General features: G+C 40.6%; 1 protein-coding gene across 4 annotated transcripts in view; it reads right to left on the minus strand.

Moving 5' to 3' along the window:
- STXBP6 (syntaxin binding protein 6) overlaps positions 1-20515 on the minus strand; it is a 256424-nt gene that overhangs the window by 57194 nt on the left and 178715 nt on the right. For all 4 annotated transcript variants that reach the window (XM_065906723.1, XM_065906720.1, XM_065906722.1 and 1 more), the window contains 2 exons: positions 1396-1526; positions 307-472 (listed from right to left, as the gene is read on the minus strand). In XM_065906723.1, coding sequence (XP_065762795.1) covers positions 307-472; positions 1396-1526 — 297 coding nt within the window. The remainder of the gene's footprint in view (positions 1-306; positions 473-1395; positions 1527-20515) is intronic.

Consider the following 20515-nt stretch of genomic DNA (forward strand, 5'->3'; position numbering starts at 1 on the left):
ATGATAGAAATGGGAGAGAGGAAACCAAATGCACAAGTTTTTCTAATGGAGGGACAAGCTTCCTCTCCTGGTACAAATAATCTTAGCTGAAGGGTTAATTCCTTTAAAAAGATCAGTTTTTGGATAAGAGTGAAAACACAGCCACTGTGTCTTTAGCATACAAAGAACTCCCAGAATGGTCCTCAGGCGGTCCAGCTCTGAGCCTCCGATTCTTTTTTTCTGGTCTTTCATTATGCTGCTGAGCACCTCTTTATGTAAAAGCGAATGGAAGGAAATGGACGGCTAGTCATTCAAACGCCCACTCACCTCCCATGATCTTGGACTGGCAGTTAATAAACTCCGGCTTCCTGTCTGTGAGGTAGCGCTGGCAGGTGTGGTGGAGGATCTGGAAGAAGGTACATTTTTCTGAGGCTGTGCTGGCTACCCACTGGTCAAAGGCATTTTCAAACAACAAATCAAACTCTGCAGAATCCTGGAAAAGACATTGAAAGAATGAATGACCTCCATCTATAAAAACTGCTGCTTCCAGTTTACCATATTAAGACATAGAGGCTAAAACACCTTTCCGAGATTTTGTTCCTAATCACAGGGTTCATCTTGATTAGCACCAAGGGGCACAGAGAGTCCACCTTTCTCTTTTTATCAAGCAGACCTCAAGTCTCACAGTGTTTTGAGATGTCCCCAAGAAGCTAAGAGCACAGAGGTCCCTTTAGCTTAACCGCATATCAACTTGTATCATATTTCAGACTACACATGGTCTTTCCCATTACTCAGAAAAGGATTACTTCAGGTTCCTGGCACTGAACAATATTAATCTTGTCCCTAACCTTTGGTAGGGAAAGATTATGCCTTATTATTGTAGTGTATAGTTATATTTTACATTTCATTTTTCCTCATCATTGATATATCTTATGGTTAGTGTGTAGCAAAGGGAATTTACTAGAATACATAACTCTACCATGAAATGTTTCATTTATTAAATCCAATGGAATTCTAATACATCATTTTTAAGGTGCAGTTCATTCATTTGATTTTTGGTAAATAAACCTCATCCCTGATTGCATTAAGAGATAGATGGAACTTTGATGAACATGGTTTTTCATATTGATAATCACAGATGGGATTATCTGAGCTCTGCACTTGGTACTTTGCTCTTTGCACTGGAGGCAGCTAGCATTTCTTATGCATCTCCTTAGGTGCCTCTGTCCAACATGATAAAAAGGTTTGTAATCTCCCATAAGACAGGCACAGGAATCAGAAAGTCTCAGCCACACAACTGAAACAGAGAAATAGCCTTGTCAAAAACGACTCAGACGCCCTCCACTCTGCCAAGGTCAGTGAGGGAGTCACTGTGGGGAAAGGACACCGCATCTCAGCACTGGACAGCTCACTCACCCGATTAGGATCGATGCCGTTAACTTGGCGAAGCTGCTCAAGCATCCACTGTGACCGCCGCACAAATGACGTGGAGCCTTCGAACTGCTTGACCTTCGTAATGGATGCCTGTGTGGGTTTCTTGTTGGTCACTGCCAAGGAAAGACCAGTCTGATCAGTGAGTGTGCAGGGTGCGTTGGGTTCCCATCCACAGCTGTTTCTAGCATATACCTACATGCATAAGTGCAATAAAAGAGGGAAAAAATGACACATTTGTATGTGTGTGTGTGTGTGTGTGTAGAGATAGATAAAGATACTTGTGTGTGTATATATACATGTGTATCTGTGTGAATATAGAGGGGAGGAAGAGAGAGGGAGTGGTAAGTGCAGAGACAGAAGGAGAGAAAAACAGAAAATGAATGAATATGTGTGCCTTTAGTGAGAGGCGAACTCAAAAGGAATGGAAGTTATAATCTGCACCCTCGAGCAGTTACAAGATAATTGTAACTGTAAGGGCAGCTTCACTGATGTCTTCATCCACTCACATTGAACACGACAGGGACAATCAATAGCAAGCCCCTCTAATGGAGGCCCCAAATGCACAATGGCTAGCAGGGAAAGCGGCTCAAAGGGCTGAGAGCAGCAGGCTGGGGTGGCTGGGAACGGCTACCCTCTAAAGGTGTAGTGTACTGGTTCCCCGAGGCAACTACAACGCATATTTCTAATGCTATAGTCCAGCGTAAGTATTCCAGGCTTCAGTGATAAAACAAGAAACACCTCATTCAAAAAACAAACAAACAAACAAACAAAAAACCCCAAAACAACAAACAAAAAAATCATTTGGCTTTATAGTTCAGTTCAGTTGCTCGGTCGTGTCCAACTCTTTGCGACCCCATGGGCTGCAGCACGCCAGGCCTCCCTGTCCATCACCAACTCCCAGAATCTACTCAAATTCATGTCCATTGAGTCGGTGATGCCATTCAACCATCTCATCCTCTGTTGTTCCCTTCTCCTGCCTCCCTCAATCTTTCCCAGCATCAGGGTCTTTTCAAATGAGTCAGTTCTTCGCATCGGGTGGCCAAAGTATTGGAGTTTCAGCTTCAACATAAAGTATAGTGAGTTTGTATCTAATCTGCATCTGATTATAGCCCCCGTCCTTCCACATATGAATTCCTTAAGCTGCTACAACTGCAGGCCTGCCGCAGTTCCTCCTCCCAGCCTCGTCAATTCTCCCTTCCGCACTGAGGATGGCCCTTCTCACCTCTCAGACAGAGGTCAATCACCAGCCAGCAGGACAGAGTCACTCAGAATACTTGCCTGTCTGCTTACTTCTTGACTTAGGGCCTCAAGGGAGGGGAGGTAATTAAGTATTTTTAAAGGATTTTCCTCAAAGCTCCTCCTGAGCTCTGGCTGTAGGAATTGTAAGTTTAAATAGAACTGATGCTATTAAAGGAAGCAGGAACAGTGGAAAGCACTTCTCGTAATGAATGCAGTCCTAGTAAGCCTGTACCTCAACGCTACATTCTTTCTTACTTTCAAAGCAGCCCACAGATCCCACACTTTGAAATAACCATGCAACGCTCAACAGATGGCAAAACAAATCCTTGTAGGATGAAGGACAGAAAGTACCTATGACAGTTATGGTTGGTGGTAAGAAGGCTCTCCTTCACACATAGCAGAGTTTAATCACAGCTTCAGTTGTCTGGGGTCATTTAGGCAGGAAAATAGTGACCTAGAGGGGAAAGTGACCAAAGATATATGGGCACCCCGCCTTTAGGTGAGAACCCTATGGTCTAGGACTGGGCTGTTTTTAGGATCTCAGTTCAACCTTCTCTTTTTGTTCTTAACCAGAATTTAGCAAACATTTTTTTAAAAATTTCAATTAATGCTTAGGTTTAATGCCCATTATTCAGTTATATTTTGGCTAAAGGCTTATGAACATTTCACACCAACTGCATTTACTTTCATGGTTAAAAAGTCATCACCCCTTAAACATCCAAGATCAAGGAAATGTTATCATCTTCCATCCACAAATGGCCTTTCTGGCCTACAGTTCCACATATAAGCGTGGTTAAGTCCATGAGGAACAACCATTCCCCCCACTAAATTCATGCAGTATTACCAGTCTACCCAGGGCTGTCTATCCACTTAATTCATTTATTTTGTGTGTCTATGTGACACAAAAGGGGCTCTCCTAAATTTCTCTGATAGTCATACCCTGCTCTGCTGTTTTAATAGCAAAGGAAACAACACCTGGAATATATGTGGGTCCTAAAATGTGCTTAAAAGATTAAAGAATGCTTTGCAATAACAGGAAAACGTGGGTTCCTGTATTAGACCCACATCCCTAAACACACAAAGAGGATTTCCTCCTTTGTTTATGTAAATAACATGACATTTAGGCATCCTGGGAAACATAAAGATTTCTCCTTCTGACTTCAGTTAACTCTTATTTTTATTACTGGTCTACTTATTTCCAACTAATTTACAGCATTATAAAAGTTCAAACATAATTCATGATGGTTGTAATTATTGGCATGTTTGGGACTGACATTTTGGGAAAGCAAGTTCCATTGGAAGTTTGTCACTGAAGATGAGAAGGGCAGGAACTCCACCCACCCAACAAATGCCCCATGGGATTGTTCAAGAGCGATCACATTGCTTCATGGTCATTTTTAACAGAGGCAGATATGACTTCATCCAATCCTGCTTTTTTTACCCTCTATTAGTTTACTCCTTGCCCAGTTCTTGGAATCTGATAATTTTCCTGGGCACTGAGCCCGGTTTAGTTTAATTTTTGTTTAGTGTTATTATCTCCAACATCCCACTTTCTATTTTGAAGCAGGTGCCTTAAAATTATATTATTATATACACATTATATAGAATTAAATGAAGACATCCCCCTTCTGAAATCAAAACACTTGCACAATCATGCCATTGCCAAACTTTCTGAGTTCTGTGTTTGAAGAAGCCATGTTTTAACCCCTTTCTATTTTCATGTTTTCCGGATCCACAGCTGTTAAAAATCAGTCAGTCAGTCAAATTCCAGATGTCTCGCAAAAACAGCAATTCACCTTCTCCTTCCCAAGGAAAGCTAATTTACAGCACACTCTGGAAAATGCAACCAAATGATCTGGATCAGTACCACTGTAGGGTAGATTTCATATTCATTATTTGGAAAAACTTTAAAGGTGAGATAATCAGGGCATTTTGTCATAGCTTCATCATTCATGAGGAAAAGGTAAATATACAAGCATTTAGAGAGGGTATGATGATAATCCCAGGTAATACTGCAGACCACCCAGAATCAGCCCCATCCCCTAATTTTCTACTCCAACCCACACAACAAAATCACCTGGGAGTTTTACAACAAAAATACCCAACACTGTCAGTCAGAATCTTTGGGGATGTAGCCCTGGCATCCATATTTTAAATCTTTCCAGTTGACTCGGAGGCACTTTGAGTGCTAAGAGCCACTGAACTATGTGCTTACTCATTTAATAAATATTTATAGAGCATTTATTAGATGGAAGATATAGAAGGAAGTTTTGAGGATTTTGAGGATTTTTCAAATATTAAGAAAGAAGTGGTTGTCAATCAATAACTGTGGTGAGGAGGAGGTAAGAATGATGCTACAGAGAATAAAGCATAATAGAATATATGACACAGGAGTCATCTGAGATGTATGTGGGGGGGATTTAAGGACCAAAGTAGAGCTGGGGAAAGTCAGGGAGGTTTCATGAGGCAGCCACATTCTGGGCAATATAACTGTGATTTTCCCCAAATTGGCCTTTTAACCAGCTTGACCATTCAAAATGGAGTACATAAGACTGAACCATCTTTTAAGAACTCTTTGCCAAAGCAATCTTGAGAAAGGACAAAGCTGGAGGTATTATATGCCCTGATTTCAAACTATACTACAAAGTTATAATAATCAAAACTGTATGGTACTGGCACAAAAAAAGAAAGAAAGAAAAAACAGACAAAAAGATCAATGGAACAGGATAGAATCTAGAGATAAACTCATGTATATATGGTCAATTAATTTCAACAAGGGATCTAAAAATATACAGTGGGGAAAACACAGTCTCTTCAATAAATAGTGTTGGGAAAATTTCCACCTTGCATCCATATGCAAAAGAATAAAACATCATTTACAAAAATAAACTCAAAATGAATTAACATCTTAAATGCAATACCTGAAACCATAAAGCTCCTGGACAAAAACATAGGCAGTATACTCTCTGACACTGGTCTTAGGAATGATTTTTTGGATCTATTTTCTTAGGCAAGGGCAACAAAAGCAAAAATAAACAAATGGGACTACAAAACTAAAAAGTTTTTGCACAGTGAAGGAAAACATCAACAAAATGAAAAGGAAACTTACTGAATGGGAAAAGATATTTGCAAATGATATCTCTGATAAGGGGTTAGTGTTCAAAATATATAAAGAACTCACATAACTTGGTATCAGAAAAAACAAACAATCCTGAATAGACAGTTTCCCAAGGAAGACATAAAGATGCCAACATACACATAAAAACGTGTTTAGCATCACTAATCATTAGGGAAATGCAAATAAAAACTACAATGAGATATCACTTCACACTGTCAGAATGAATGTTATCAAAAAGACAACAGATAACAAATGTGGGTGAAGATGTGCAAAAAACAGGACTGCTGGTTGGAATGTGAACTGCTGCCATCACTGTAGAAAACAGTATGGGGGTTCCTCAGAAAATTAAAAAACAGAACTACCATATAATCCAGCAATTCCACTTCTGGGTATTTATCCAAAGAAAACAAAAATGCTAACTTCAAAGACATATGCACCTCTATGTTCATTCCAGTATTACTTACTATAGCCAATATAATGAAGCAGGCTAAGTGTTCATTAATAGATGAACAGACAAATCAGATGCTGTATACATATACAGAGGAATATTACATAGCCATAAAACAGCAAACTTTTGCCATTTACAACAAAATGGATGGACCTAGAGGGTATTATGTTAAGTCAAATAAGACAGAGAAAGACAAATATTGTATGATTCACTTATACGTGGAATCTAGAAACAAAGCTAACAATCAAAACAAAACAGAAACAGATCCATGGATACAGAGAACAAACTGATGGCTGCCAAAGGGGAGGCAAAGGGAGGGACTGGATGAAACAGGTGAAGGGATTGAGGGGCACAAACTTCCAGTTATAAAATAAGTCATGGGGATGTAATGTACAGTATAGGGGATACAGTCAATATCATCGCAGTAACTTTGTATGATCAGTCAATTCAGTCGCTCAGTCATGTCCGACCCCAGGAACCACAGCACGCCAGTCTTCCTGTCCATCGCCAACTCCCGGAGTTTACTCAAACTCATGTCCATTGAGTCAGTGATGCCATCCACCCATCTCATCCTCTGCTGTTCCCTTCTCCTCCCACCTTCAATATTTCTCAGCATCAGGGTCTTTTCCAATGAGTCAGTTCTTTGCATCAGGTGGCCAAAGTTTTCGAGTTTTAGCTTCAGCATCAGTCCTTCCAATGAATATTCAGGACTGATCTCCTTTAGGAAGGACTGGTTGGATCTCCTTGCAGTCCAAGGGGCTCTGAAGAGTCTTCTCAAACACCACAGTTCTAAAGCATCAATTCTTCAGCGCTCAGCTTTCTCTATAGTCCAACTCTCACATCCATACATGACTACTGGAAAAACCATAGCTTTGACTAGATGGACCTTTCTTGGCAAAGTAATGTCTCTGCTTTTTAATATGCTGTCTAGGTTGGTCATAACTTTTCTTCCAAGGAGCAAGCATCTTTTAATTTCATGACTGTAGTCACCATCTGCAGTGATTTTGGAGCCACCCAGAATAAAGTCAGCCACTGTTTCCATTGTTTCCCCATCGTAAAGAGTTAAACACATGGTTATTGGACTTATCATGGTGATCAATTTGTAATGTATATAAATGTTGAATCATTATATTGCATGTCAACTATACCTCAGTGAAATAAAAATTTGATGGCATCCCAAGGAATTTAGAATAAAACCCAAGTCCCTTACCGTGACCTGTAAAGTCCTAGATGATCTGGCCCTTAAGTACCTGTTCATTCTCGTCTCATTCCATTCTCCCTTTTGTCCCCCAGGCTCCAGTCATCTTTTCCTCCTGGGAGACAGCAACCGCTGTGTACCCTTTGCAAATGCTATTCCCTTCATAGAAACTCCCTTTTCCTATGTGTGTGTTTGAGAGTATGTTTCATTGTTGTCTCTTGCTCACTGTTCTGATTTCAGCTTAAATGTCATCTCCACTGAAAAACCTTTTGTGATTATTGTATCCAAGCAGGTTCCCCATCATGTTATTTTTTTCACTGAACTCTGTTCATTTCACAACAGGTTTATTTCAAGCCTGGGTAAAATATTCAATGTTTGCTTCTCTGACATATTTGTGAAGAATGAAAATCAGATTGTTATTAGGTCCATCTAGTTCTAAAACACAGAAGATACGGCTAAATCCCCACAAAGATCAGAAGTAGCGATGTAGGATCCAATACACAAGCACTTTAAATTTTTTAAAACTTTTTAAACATAGCTTCTGTTTTTGTTTTTTTTTTCTCTTGAACTTGACAATATCTCTGTGACAGAGGCAGAGTTACTGCTATGATCACGTATTATATTTATGGACAATGAAATTGGGGCACAGAAAGAGTTGACTTTCCCAAGCAATACTGGTAATAAATAAAAAAACAAACAAAAAAAAACCTGTGACCTAAACAATGAACTAAGAGTCTATGTCTACTGCTCTTTTCACTACAGCTTTTTGCTACAATGTCAAATGTCACATTTCATTGGGTGTTAAAGACTATCACAACAGAGAAGCCATTTCCAGAACATCTATAAGACCACTGAGACATGTGCATTGGGACTCACTCAATAAGTCACGTTTTGGGGTTACCCAAGCCTAATGCTTCTTCTCACTCCTGGCCTTCACTGCTTTCTGTGGTGGTATCAGAGGAAGACAGACGCATAGGGCAAACCAAGTGCATGTCTTTCTACTACCAGTTCTGACAAAAAGAATCTGGTTTTCATTGCCTCCATGCCTCCTCCTTTGCCTTTCTGGAGACTTGATCTACATCTCGGCTGTAGTTAAGAAGCAGTGATAGAAACTCTTAGGTCTAGAATATCATTACCATCATTACTCAAGTGGTGTAACAATCTCTTTCTCATGAACTAAAGGCCTAAAGAGTTAAACGATCCGGTCGTGACACATCATTCAGAAATAAGACACTTAGCTATAGTCAGAGTGGAGACCACCAGCTTCGTTTTTGCCCAATCAGAAAATTCTATGTAATCAAAACCAGATAAGCTAGCCAACAGTAAAGCACCATGTAGTCTGATCAGGACTGGTCTTATATTAAGTCAAGAATTGGTGGAAGAGCGGGACAAAGGCTGTCATCAGAAACAAAAACCAGGAACACAAGTTACTTGCATGTGGTGCAAAACGGCAGAAGAACACATACTCTGCTGGGGATTAAGAAGCTGATTCTCCATTTCAAGGTCCAATGGTTTTGCAATTGCCTTTTTTTTTTAAAGTCACTCTTTCCCCTATAATCTCATTATTCATAGTATCATTTCTCAATTGCCCCAAAGAGGAAAATCAATTTTACCCCAAATACAAAAGATCTAGTCTCAATCCTAATATATTATGCTAAAGAAAACAAGAATCAGTATTTAAATAAAATAACGACTCACCACTTCTATATTCTCTATCTAAACATTCCTTTTTAACATTAAACTCAAATTGAATCTTCTTATAACTTTATGTAGTCATTTCAAAAGAAAAAAACAAAACAAAGGTGCTAAAGAACAAATTGCATTGATATCCTCAATACAGTCTGATGATTAGGCTAAGGCAGCTAAAATGCAGAATTTACCATTCGCATGTACCTAAAATACTTAAAAATGTCATCATGCTTAGCCCTCTCTCAGGCTTTTTTTTTTTTTTTTTAAGTGGAGTGCAGTTTATTACACTGGCGGGTCCAAGGCAGTCTCCTTTTAGCCAAGGATCTCACAATCTTGTAGTTGAGGGAAGGTCAGCATTTTCTGGTATGCCTTAGCCCTCTGCTCTAGCTGGAGTCTAATGGTCAGATGTTTTGATTTCAATAAGAGTGCTGATGTGAAATAAACAATTTGGAACAAGGAAAAATAGTGATGTCTCTATAGAATCTCATCAGGGCTGCTCTCTGACTGTGTCAGAGGTGATAGACATAAAGGAAAAAAAAAAGAAAAAGAAATTCGCTGAGATGTGATTCAGGAAGTAAAAGCAAGAATAAGCATGCCTTCTGGGGGCAGATGTGGTGAAGAGACGGGCTGAGAGGTCATGATGAGAAATGATTACTTGGAACTGTTTTTCTTAAGCTTTTCCCAAACCCTAATGTATGATAATTCCAGGTGAATTTCACAGTTGTTCAGTCAGTCGCTCAGTCAGTCGTGTCTGAGTCTTTGCGATCCCATGAACAGCAGCACGCCTGGCTTCCCTGTCCTTCACTATCTCCCAGAGTTTGCTCAAACTTATGTCCATTGAGTCGATGATGCCATCTAACCATCTCATCCTCTGTCATCCCCTTCTCCTCTGGCCCTCAATCTTTCCCAGCATCAGAGTCTTTACAAATGAGTTGACTCTTCCCATTAGGTGGCCAAAGTATTGGAGTTTCAGCCTCAGTCCTTCCAATGAATATTCAGGGTTGACTTGCTTTAGGATTGACTGGTTTGATCTCCATGCAATCCTAGGGACTCTCATGAGTCTTCTCCAACACCACAGTTCAAAAGCGTCAATTCTTTGGCACTCAGCCTTCTTTATGGTCCAACTCTCACATCCATATATGTCTACTGGAAAAACCATAGCTTTGACTACATGGACCTTTCTTGGCAAAGTGATGTCTCTGCTTTTGAATATGCTGTCTAGGTTGGTCATAACTTTTCTTCCAAGGAGCAAGCATCTTTTCATTTTCATGGCTGCAGTCACCATCCACAGTGATTTTGGAGCCCAAGAAAATAGTCTGTCCCTGTTTCCACTGTTTCCCCATATATTTGCCATGAAGTGATGGGACCAGATGCCATGATCTTAATTTTTTGAATGTTGAGTTTTAAGCCAGCTTTTTCACTCTCCTCTCTCACTTTCATCAAGAAGCTCTTTAATTCATTTTTGCTTTCTGCCTAATGGTATCATCTGCATATTTAAGGTTGTTGATATTTCTCCTGGCAGTCTTGATTCCAGCTTGTGCTTCATCCAGTCTGGCATTTCACATGATGTACTCTGCACATAAGTTAAATAAGCAGGATGATTATATATGGCCACAGTATCTATGGAGAAATAAATTTCTCCATAATTTATTTATTTAGGATGGTAGCTGCATTAACAATTTTATCCAGTGAGATGGCTGAATATTTACAATGCTTAGAAGCAAAAATATCCAGATTGTTATCCCAAATACTTTCAGATCAGGGACCCATCATCACTGCTACAGTGAGTGGGGAATGAAGCCCAGTGCCCTCCACACAGGGTTGATCATTTGCTTCTCACACTACTTCTCAAAGTGTATCATAATTTAGGGACACAGTCGTTTAGCCTCCACAGGCTACCAAATTCCACCAATTCATGAAATGGCCAAGTGTGTTTCTGAGGCCCTATTCCTCTCCTTCCATCTTAGGTCCTGGGAGATCACTGGCCAGAATCCTGAAAGAACCCAAATGGGCCTGAAAGGGTAGTCTTAAATCTGATTGTTTTTAGGAAGAAAATTTTAATCCAAGCAAACAACATCTACAATAACAAAAATGGTGGCATTTCAGCCACAACCATCAAGCCAATAAGGACAAATACAGGATGTCCTATTAGAGTTCCTACTCCACTAACCCTGAAGGGGAGGGAAGGGGAGAGTCAATGAACAGGGCTTTAAGGCTTGATTCTTAAAGGCAAACTACTATGGTCTACAGGAGGGATAATCACCAAGAAAGGAGCTTTCCACACAAATGTTTCCTTATTTGATATCACTAGTTCTTAGGGCTGTATCTACATCATGTTCTCATCTCCAGACTGGAGGAGGAGGAGTAGGCTCAAAGTCTAGGAAATTTTTCCAAAGGAATATCAAAAGTAACTGTATGGGAAACTTCTTGTTTTTTTGTAAATAAGTTTGGATGAGTCCTTCAGTAGAAAGAGAAGAACATCTTTCATCATGCATTCTTCAGGAAGGATGCTTTTAAAATGAAAGTACAGCATCAAACCAAAGTAACTGACAATTACACATTTGCAGAGTAAGCAAACCCCTAAACTAATTCAGTAGGAAGTACTAGCTATACTAGCTGGTTTTAATATTTGCAATTACCCACAAGGAGACAGAATTACTTTTGCAATGTACAACTTCAAAGCCTCAGGCCAACATGAGCTCCATGTTAAAAAACCTTCCTGGAAATTTCCTGGCAGTCCAGTGGTTAGGACCTGATGCCTTCATTCCTGGGTCCTGGGTTCAATCCTTGGTGGAGGAACTAAGATTCTGTGAGCCTTGTGGCACAGCCAAAAAAGCAGCACACAAACCAAACTTTGTGATCAACATTTAAAAACAAACAACATCTAGCCCCTCCTAATTATAACCTTTTTACCCTGTTGACAATGTTACTTTAACATATGTAGATTTTCATTGTGAAAGGGTATTCTACATCTCAAGTCAATGACAGGCTCAGGTACACCATAGGTAGTCTTGGGAGTTCAATCTGTAGCTTGCAATCAGGAAGCGTAATCCCCAGAAGGTGTGAGCTCCCTGTCTCAAGATGGGTGCTGCCCTCTCGAGACAAGCAGCAATGATGCTCATTCTATTATAAACCAATACCTGGTACCAGTCCATATAACACACATAAATGAACAAGCCAATCAACAAAGGGCTCTCTCGACCAAAGGAAGCAGAGGAAGAACGTCCAAGACCATGAAGAAGCCAACAACTTACATCAGGCTCAACTGTTCTGTTTCAAGATCAAGCCACGGTTTTAAGGCATGTAAACTGTTTTTTCACTAGAAAAGAGGGGCATCCTGGCAATGAAGGAGAGCAGAGAAAAAGGTAATAACCAAGAATTTACAGAAATATTAGGGGACTAGAAGGAAAAAAATGCTGTGGGTTCAAGCCTTTGAAAACAATCTTTTTTCCCCTGCATCCTTATTCTAGCAGCATCTCTCTTGCAATTCTGTTTGTCTCAGCCTTCTTGAAAACATGACTTTACGCCTGAGATTCAGCCACCCAAGGTTTCCATTGTGGTTGAATTTTTAGATTCCTCACTTTCCCCCATACACCTGTGGGGAAAAAATCAATTTGCATGCATTTTGGGTAAAGGGTAAACATACTATGAATTATAAAACTTGGTTAATGCTATTATTGTAAGTTTATATTTTATATGGAAAGGGTATAACATGTCTGATTTATATAGTGTAACCTTGAAACGAACAAACACACTCATCCAAGCCAGGGAAATAAATGCCTTGACCTGTGAGAACGCTGACGGCCTTCTGAAAGAGATTAAATCCAATATGAAATACTGTGGTATCCAATGAAGAAAACAGAAAGGGTTAACTACAGCCATAAAGCCTCATTCTGTTCTTACTTCCTAAATTCTGGAAACAGATACAAACATCATTTTTGATCTATTCTTAGGAGATTTACAAACAGAGGATCTAAAGACAAAGGCATCAAAGCAGAGGCTACCTGACTCAAGAATGAATTAAATTACATTACAAGCACCTCAAAGACTGGGAATGAAACTCAAAAAAGAGATGCTTTTAACATGACACTTTCCTTTCACATTATCTGTCATATACAGAAAAGGTACTGGCCAAGGGGCAACTCTCTTTAGGGAAATGTCATATTTGGTAGAAATTCAATACATATTTTACCAGTAAGAGCTGTTAAGAAGCATTCTTAGTTCTCAAATGCCCCTTACAGTGAGAAGAGATGGAATCATTTAGCCTTTCAGCAGCTGTGAAGCAGAAGCCCTTATGGACCACCACCCCACTGCAACCCCAGTTCCCCGCACCCATGTGAGGGGAGGGCCCAGTGCTCTGCTCCCGGACACAACTCCACCGTTGAGCACATCATATTAATATTTAGTCTAAAGGAACCATGGAACGATGTTATGTAGATATGGGTCACCTTCTATGTGAGAAGAGTAACACCCACCCACAAGGAGACTTCAGAGAGAGACAGAGAATGAGCTAATAGACCAGGAACATACAATAACAACATGTAATACCACTAGGTTTCTGGAGAAATCAGAGCTGCCGTGACTCAGCAAACGCATGTTGTCAAATATAATGACAACTATCAGTCAAGTAAAGACAGATTTATCTGCTCTCTCCGCTTTCCACCCTTTTCATTACCACCATTTACTCAATACTTTTTAAAAAAATTTCTCCCATTTATTTTTATTAGTTGGAGGCTAATTACTTTACCTTTAATAGTACATTTGATGTGAGGGCTTATATCACTGAAGTTCTAGAGAAAGTGAATGATGTCACGAAGAACTTGTCACTTTCACTCTTTACTGTGAAGGGAATAAGATCTAGCAACATGTTTTAGGTAAAGTGAAAGTTGATCAGTTGTGTCCGACTCTTTGCGACCCCATGGACATGGAATACAGTCCATAGATTGCTCCAGGCCAGAATACCAGCGTGGGTAGCCTTTCCCTTCTCCAGGGAATCTTCCCAACCCAGGGATTGAACCCAGGTCTCTCGCATTGCAGGTGAATTCTTTACCAGCTGAGCCACAAGGGAAGCCTAAGAATACTGGAGTGGGTAGCCTACCCTTTCTCCAGCGGATTTTCCCAACCCAGGAATTGAACGAGGGTCTCCTGCACTGCAGGTGGATTCTTTACCAATTGAGCTAGTTTTAGGTAAAGTGAATGTTAATTACATTAGTGAAAATTATCTGTGATTCAAATTAGCTGGATTTATTTTTGTAAACTCTAAGTGACATCTACTAAAGCTAAATACCCATATACTATGCTGCTGCTGCTAAGTCACTTCAGTCGTGTCCGACTCTGTGTGACCCCATAGACAGCAGCCCACCAGGCTCCTCCATCCATGGGATTTTCCAGGCAAGAGTACTGGAGTGGGGTGCCATTGCTTTCTCCGCCCATATACTATAAGACCCTGCAATCCTAACCCTATGTCGACACAACAGAAATGAAGGCTACATCTACCCTTCTGCCTGAAGCAACCCAAAATGGACAAAGTGAGTGAAACGGAATGAGAGTGGTCTCTGAGAGACTGGAAAGCTTCCCTGATGGCTCAGATGGTGAAGAATCTGCCTGCAATGTGGGAGATGTGGGTCAATCCCTGGGTTGGGAAGATCCCCTGGAGAAGGGAACAGCTACGCACTCCAGTATTCTGGCATGGAGAATTCCATGGACAGAGGAGCCTGGCAGGCTACAGTTCATGGGGTCACAAAGAGTCAGTCAGGACTGAGCAACGTTCACTTTCAGCCCCACAACTGCCCTCCTTTCCTGGTTTGAGAGTGTTTTCCAGGCTGTAGTGTGAGGAGGAGGAACCCAGGTAGGGACTGCCGGGCTCTCTCCACTAAGACAAGAGCTGAGCACCCAGGGAGACCAATGTCCTTAAAATTCTCAGGACAGAGCAATGGAGAGTGAGAACTTCACACACACAGAACTCTGGAGACCTGCAGAGATTCAGCCTCAAGTATTAAGCTGAGTACTTCTCACCACAGGTATGTGAGGAAATTACCTGAGGTCAAAAAATGAACCACTCAAAATGAATAGAGGGAATAGTACTCCATGAGTTAGGAATAATTAGCCTTAGGCTGAACAGTGCTCTAGTTTCACTTACAAATGACAATGGTGCATGAAGTTTATAACATATGGAAGAGTGAAAAGTGTGACAACAGCAGCATAAAAGTCAGGATGGGAGTAAGGGAAGTGAACTATTGGGAGGTTCTTACTCATGAATTACTGTATTATCACTTGAAGGTGAAACATGTTAAGTTAAAAGATATATTCCATAAACTCAAAGGCAATCACTAAAATAAATCATAGAGTCATGGTTATGATGCTAGTTTTATGTGTCAGTTTCGCTACTGGATAGGCCATGGCACCCAAGCATTAATATTTGGTCAAAGATTCTTTTTGATGTTTCTGGGAGGGTGTCTTTGGATTAATATTTAAATTGGTGGACTCCCCATGACGTGGTTGGCCTCATCTAATTAGCTGAAGGCCAGAACAGAATAGCAGATTGACTTGCCCAAGGCAAGAAGGAATTATAGCTTTGAGAGTTGAATTGTAACATTAGTTCTTTCCTGGGTCTTCAGCCTGCCAGCCCACCTGCTCATTTTGGACTTGACAGCCTCCATAATTGCATGAGTGAATTCCCTGTATAAATATAAACATATATACTATAAATATTTATATAATACTAATATATACACACATCCTATCAGTTCTGTTTCTTTGGAGAATCCTCACCAACACAATAGCTAATAAGCCAACAAAGAAAACAATTTCACTCATGGCAACAGCTGCAAGAATAAAATATGAACATATTTAGCCAAAAGAGTACAAGGCTTGTATAGTCAAAACCACAATACGTTACTGAAGGAAGTTAAAGAAGACTTAGATAAAAACATCTTGTGTTCAAGGATTAGAAAACTTCATATTGTTAAGTATGGCAATAATCCCCAAATTGATCTATAAATTCAAGTGGACAGACATACTGTGGTCATGGGTTAAAAGACTCAACATTATTAAGATGTTGGGAGGCAAGAATAGACAAGGGAGAAAAGACAGTCTTTCCAGTAAGTGGTGCTAGGAAAAGAGGGCAGTTACATGTGAAGAATGGGATTAGAACATTTTCTCATACTACATGCAAAAACGAATTCCAAATGGATTAAAGACCTAAATATATTAATATATATCTCACCCCTTGCTAAATTACAGCAACCACCTGGCATCACTTTTCCAGTTCTTACTGGACCACCACAATGAGAATTCACCTCACACCTGTCAGAATGGCTATCAGCAAGAAGTCTACAAATATCAAATGTTGGGGAGGATGTGGAGAAGAGGGAACTCTTGTACACTGTTCGTGGGAAGGTAAGCTGGTATAGCCACTATGGAAAAGAGTATGGAGGTTCCTCAGAAAACTAAAAATAGAGCTATCATATGATCCAGCAACTCAGCTTCTGGGTATATATCTGAAAACAAAAAAAAGAAAACGCTAATTTGAAAAGATACGTGCACCCCACAGCAGTACTGGGGCTTCCCAGATGACGCTAGTAGTAAAGAACCTGCCTGCCAATGACAATGCAAAAGACATAAGAGACACAGGTTCAATCTTTGGGTTGGGAAGATCCCCTGGAGAAGGAAATGGGAACCCATTCCAGTATTCTTGCCTGGAAAATCCCATGGACAGAGGAGCCTGGCAGGCTACAGTCCATGGGGTTGCAGAGTCAGACATGACTGAAATGACTTAGCATGCACAGCAGTATTATTTACAATTGCCAAGATATGGAAGCAACTCATATTAGTAGCATATTAGTGACTGCCTACACATATTGGGGTGATAGTATGGGAATGCCTGGGGCCAAGGAGGATTACCAAGGGGTACAATGAAACTTCTGGGGGTAATGGATAGGTTCATTACTTTGATTGTGATGATTCTGCAGGTGCATACATGAAAAAGTTACTAAACTGTACCATTCAGATATGTGAAGTTATTTGCATATCAATTATACCTCAATAAAGCTATACAGTCACAAAACTAACCTATGGCAACTGTGGTCAAAATAGATGGAGGTGATTACCTTTCTGGGGTGCTGGATATCAACTATATTTTGATATAGTTGATGCTTATATGGTTTTACATGGAAGTGCTAGTTGCTCAGTTGTGTCTGACTCTTTGTGATCCCAAGGACTGTAACCCGCCAGGCTCCTCTGTCCATGGATTTTCCAGTTCAGAATACTGGAATGGGTTGCCATTTCCTTCTCCAGAGGAATCTTCCTGACTCAGGGATTAAATCCATGTCTTCTGTGTCTTCTGCATTGCCAGCAGATTCTTTACCTGCTGAGCCATCAGGGAAGTCTGGTTTTATACACATGTAAAAAATTCATTGAAATATACACTTAAGATTCATATACCTTACAATAGTAAGTTATACCTTAATAAAAAGTAAACCAGGGACTTCCCGGGTGGTCCAGTGGTTAAGACTCTGTGCGTCCAATGCAGGGGGTGCAGGTTTGCACCCTGTAAGGGTGCAAATGCAAGACCCCACCTCCTAATACCATCACGTTGGGGGGAATATTTCAACATATGAATTGGGGCACTCACTGCAATTCTGATACTTCCTTTTATAAAAATCTACTTGCAAAGCTCTCCAAGTGGGCTCATGATCTCCTTTTCTGCTCATCTCTTTTGGAAACTTTCTCTAATTACCCCTACTTTTAGTTGAAGCTTCCATCACTCCCTCTTTTCAGACTTCTCCTACTCTGCCTGTGAGCATGCTTAATATTTTCTTTTTCCTATGAGAATCTCCTGTGGGTAAGGCCAGCCCTAAAACTCCATCCACTCTTTTGAGAAATGTGGTAGTGAGAGAAAAAAGTTGTGTGTGCCGAGTCCTCTACTGCTTCTTACACATTCGCTGCTTATCCCATCGCTTCCCTACCTGCTCATCACTCTCCAGAATTTGCCCCTGGAAAATTAAAAAAGTCTCCAAACAGTATTACCCAGTGGCTTTTCTTCTGTCATTATTTTCCTTGTTTCACTGCAGCACTCCCTATAATCTAGACACACCCAAAACAATCCTTCCGACATTCTTTGGACAATACAAGCCTTTTGGGTACAACGACTAATGACAAAGCTCAAAGATGCTCAAGCACTGGACATGTTCAAGGATGAGAAAGCCCAGGGAAGGAAAATACTAAGAAGAGGAAAGAATGAGTGAGGTCACAGACACAAGCAACTGCCAGATCATGAAGGCCTTGGTGGACAAGGCTTTGTAAGCACGAAGCAGGAATATAATCTGATTCGCATTTTAAAAATTCCTGGCTAACTGTTGCAGGTCATGGTCATGGTAGGAGGGTGCAGGAAAGCAGGAAAATCCCTTAGGAGCTTCTAGGGCAGCAGTCCAGGAGACAGGTGACAGTGACTTAGACCAGATGACAATAGGACAGAAATACAGAAAAGGGGACAGTCTGTTCACTCTCCACAGCTGTGGATCCCCCAGAGGAAATCCTCAAGGTCACTCACCAAGTCCCAAACACTGTCCTACTCTTATATCTTGTGTACTGTCTATTAAACATCATACTTTATACTTTTCAGAATAAAGATCACTCTGATTTCTACTTTTATATATCCGTATGTGTTATCTACCTACACGTTATAAACATCCTGCGAATAAAAGATGATGTCTTTGCCTACTTCAGGAGGGCAACCAACAGAGTCCTAATTCAATCATGCATCACATGAAATATCTCCATTCTGATATATTCTGAAATATATCCATTCAGTGATAATCAAGTATTTACTGTAGGTCCTAATGGCTGTGGTTAGCAACATCTCACCTACCCTAATCTCTTTTTTTAGCTGTGTCTCTGTTTTTCTTTTTTTGTCTGGAGTCATTTCAGGCAATGTCAGAGAAGGGAACAAAAAAAAGAATAACCAGGCACACCTGATTACAAATTCTGACATGTGGTAAAGAGCTGCTTCTCTTGCACAGAGAGCCGGCACCTCTGTGACTTCTGCTGCAAATTCCAAGGTGGAACACATTGTTAAGCACTTCATTAGTATTTATGGAACAGCCTAGGAATCATTTCCGAAATAAATGATGCCACTTGTGTTAAATGAGTCCTTCCTAAGGAAAATCCCAGGGGATCTTTCAATAGCACAGCCTTAATGAAGATTCAGAACAAAAAGAGTAAAATGTCTGATCCTTTGATGTCGTGTAAGTAGCAATATACTCATCTTCCTCCATACAACTTCCCACTGACCATCTCCACATAAATCACAACTGGCAGACAAACAGCCTTAGAGAGATGAGGCACAATGGTGGATACATGAGCTCTTCTCAAAACTCAGCTGGTCACAAAGTCTGCAGGTCTCCACTTGCTCGTTCCATGGTACCACTCCTCTCCCTCGGACCTACAGCCTAGACCAAGGGCAATTCTGACTACGCCAACCTGCATTGGAGAGCAGCGGCCGTACTGGATGGGTTACTCTGTGACAGAAAAAGATGTAGCTACTCTCAGTATATGTTGAGCGTGGTCACTAAACCTGTGCCCAGGGGCTTAGGGATATAGTTGAGTTTTCCCCCTACCCTTCAGTTCATTCACTGTGGTGTGCAGTTCTTTACTGTTACTGGATGTTACTGTGCATCATCACTAGGAAAGTAAAGCCATTATAAAGGATGGGTGGACACATGTATACCTGTGGCTGACTCATGTTGATGTATGGCCTGGGGTCAATTCCTGGGTTGGGAAGTTCACCTGGAGGAGGGCTTGACAACCCACTCCAGTATTCTTGCCTGGAGAATCTCCATGGACAGAGGAGCCTCGTGGGCTACAGTTCATGGGGTCGCAAAGAGTCGGACACGACTGAGCGACTCAGCACACACATCACATGGCAAAAACCACCACAATATTGTAAAGTAATTATCCTCCAATTAAAACAAATAAATTAATGTAAAAATGAACAGCAAGAGCAAGCAGAGCTAATGTCAGGTGACAAAAAACTTATTGAAGGATCATGCAGGCCAGTCAGTAGACTTGACTAACTTAGAATTCTCAAACTCCTTGCATGAAATTAATTTGGCACCAAAACCTCACTTTACTTGGACTGAAATTTGGAGCCAAGATCACTGATTGTGCATTGCAAATTAACTTAAATTTGTTGTAAAACTAAATTTAGCCCCTTTCACCAGGGGCCAAATGTGTGAATTCCTTACATCATCAAAATACAAAAATTATAACTTCTACTGACCCCTTTAAAAGCAATATTTTGCACTCTTTTAGTGTACAAGCTAAAGCTCTATTCAGTTTAGGACATTAGTTTGATAGAACTAAAGCTCACTTAGACTATCTGTGCAGGTGTGATGGGTAGTTTGCCATGGTT

This window comes from Muntiacus reevesi, chromosome 15, assembly GCF_963930625.1.
Source record: "Muntiacus reevesi chromosome 15, mMunRee1.1, whole genome shotgun sequence".
NCBI lineage: Eukaryota > Metazoa > Chordata > Mammalia > Artiodactyla > Cervidae > Muntiacus > Muntiacus reevesi.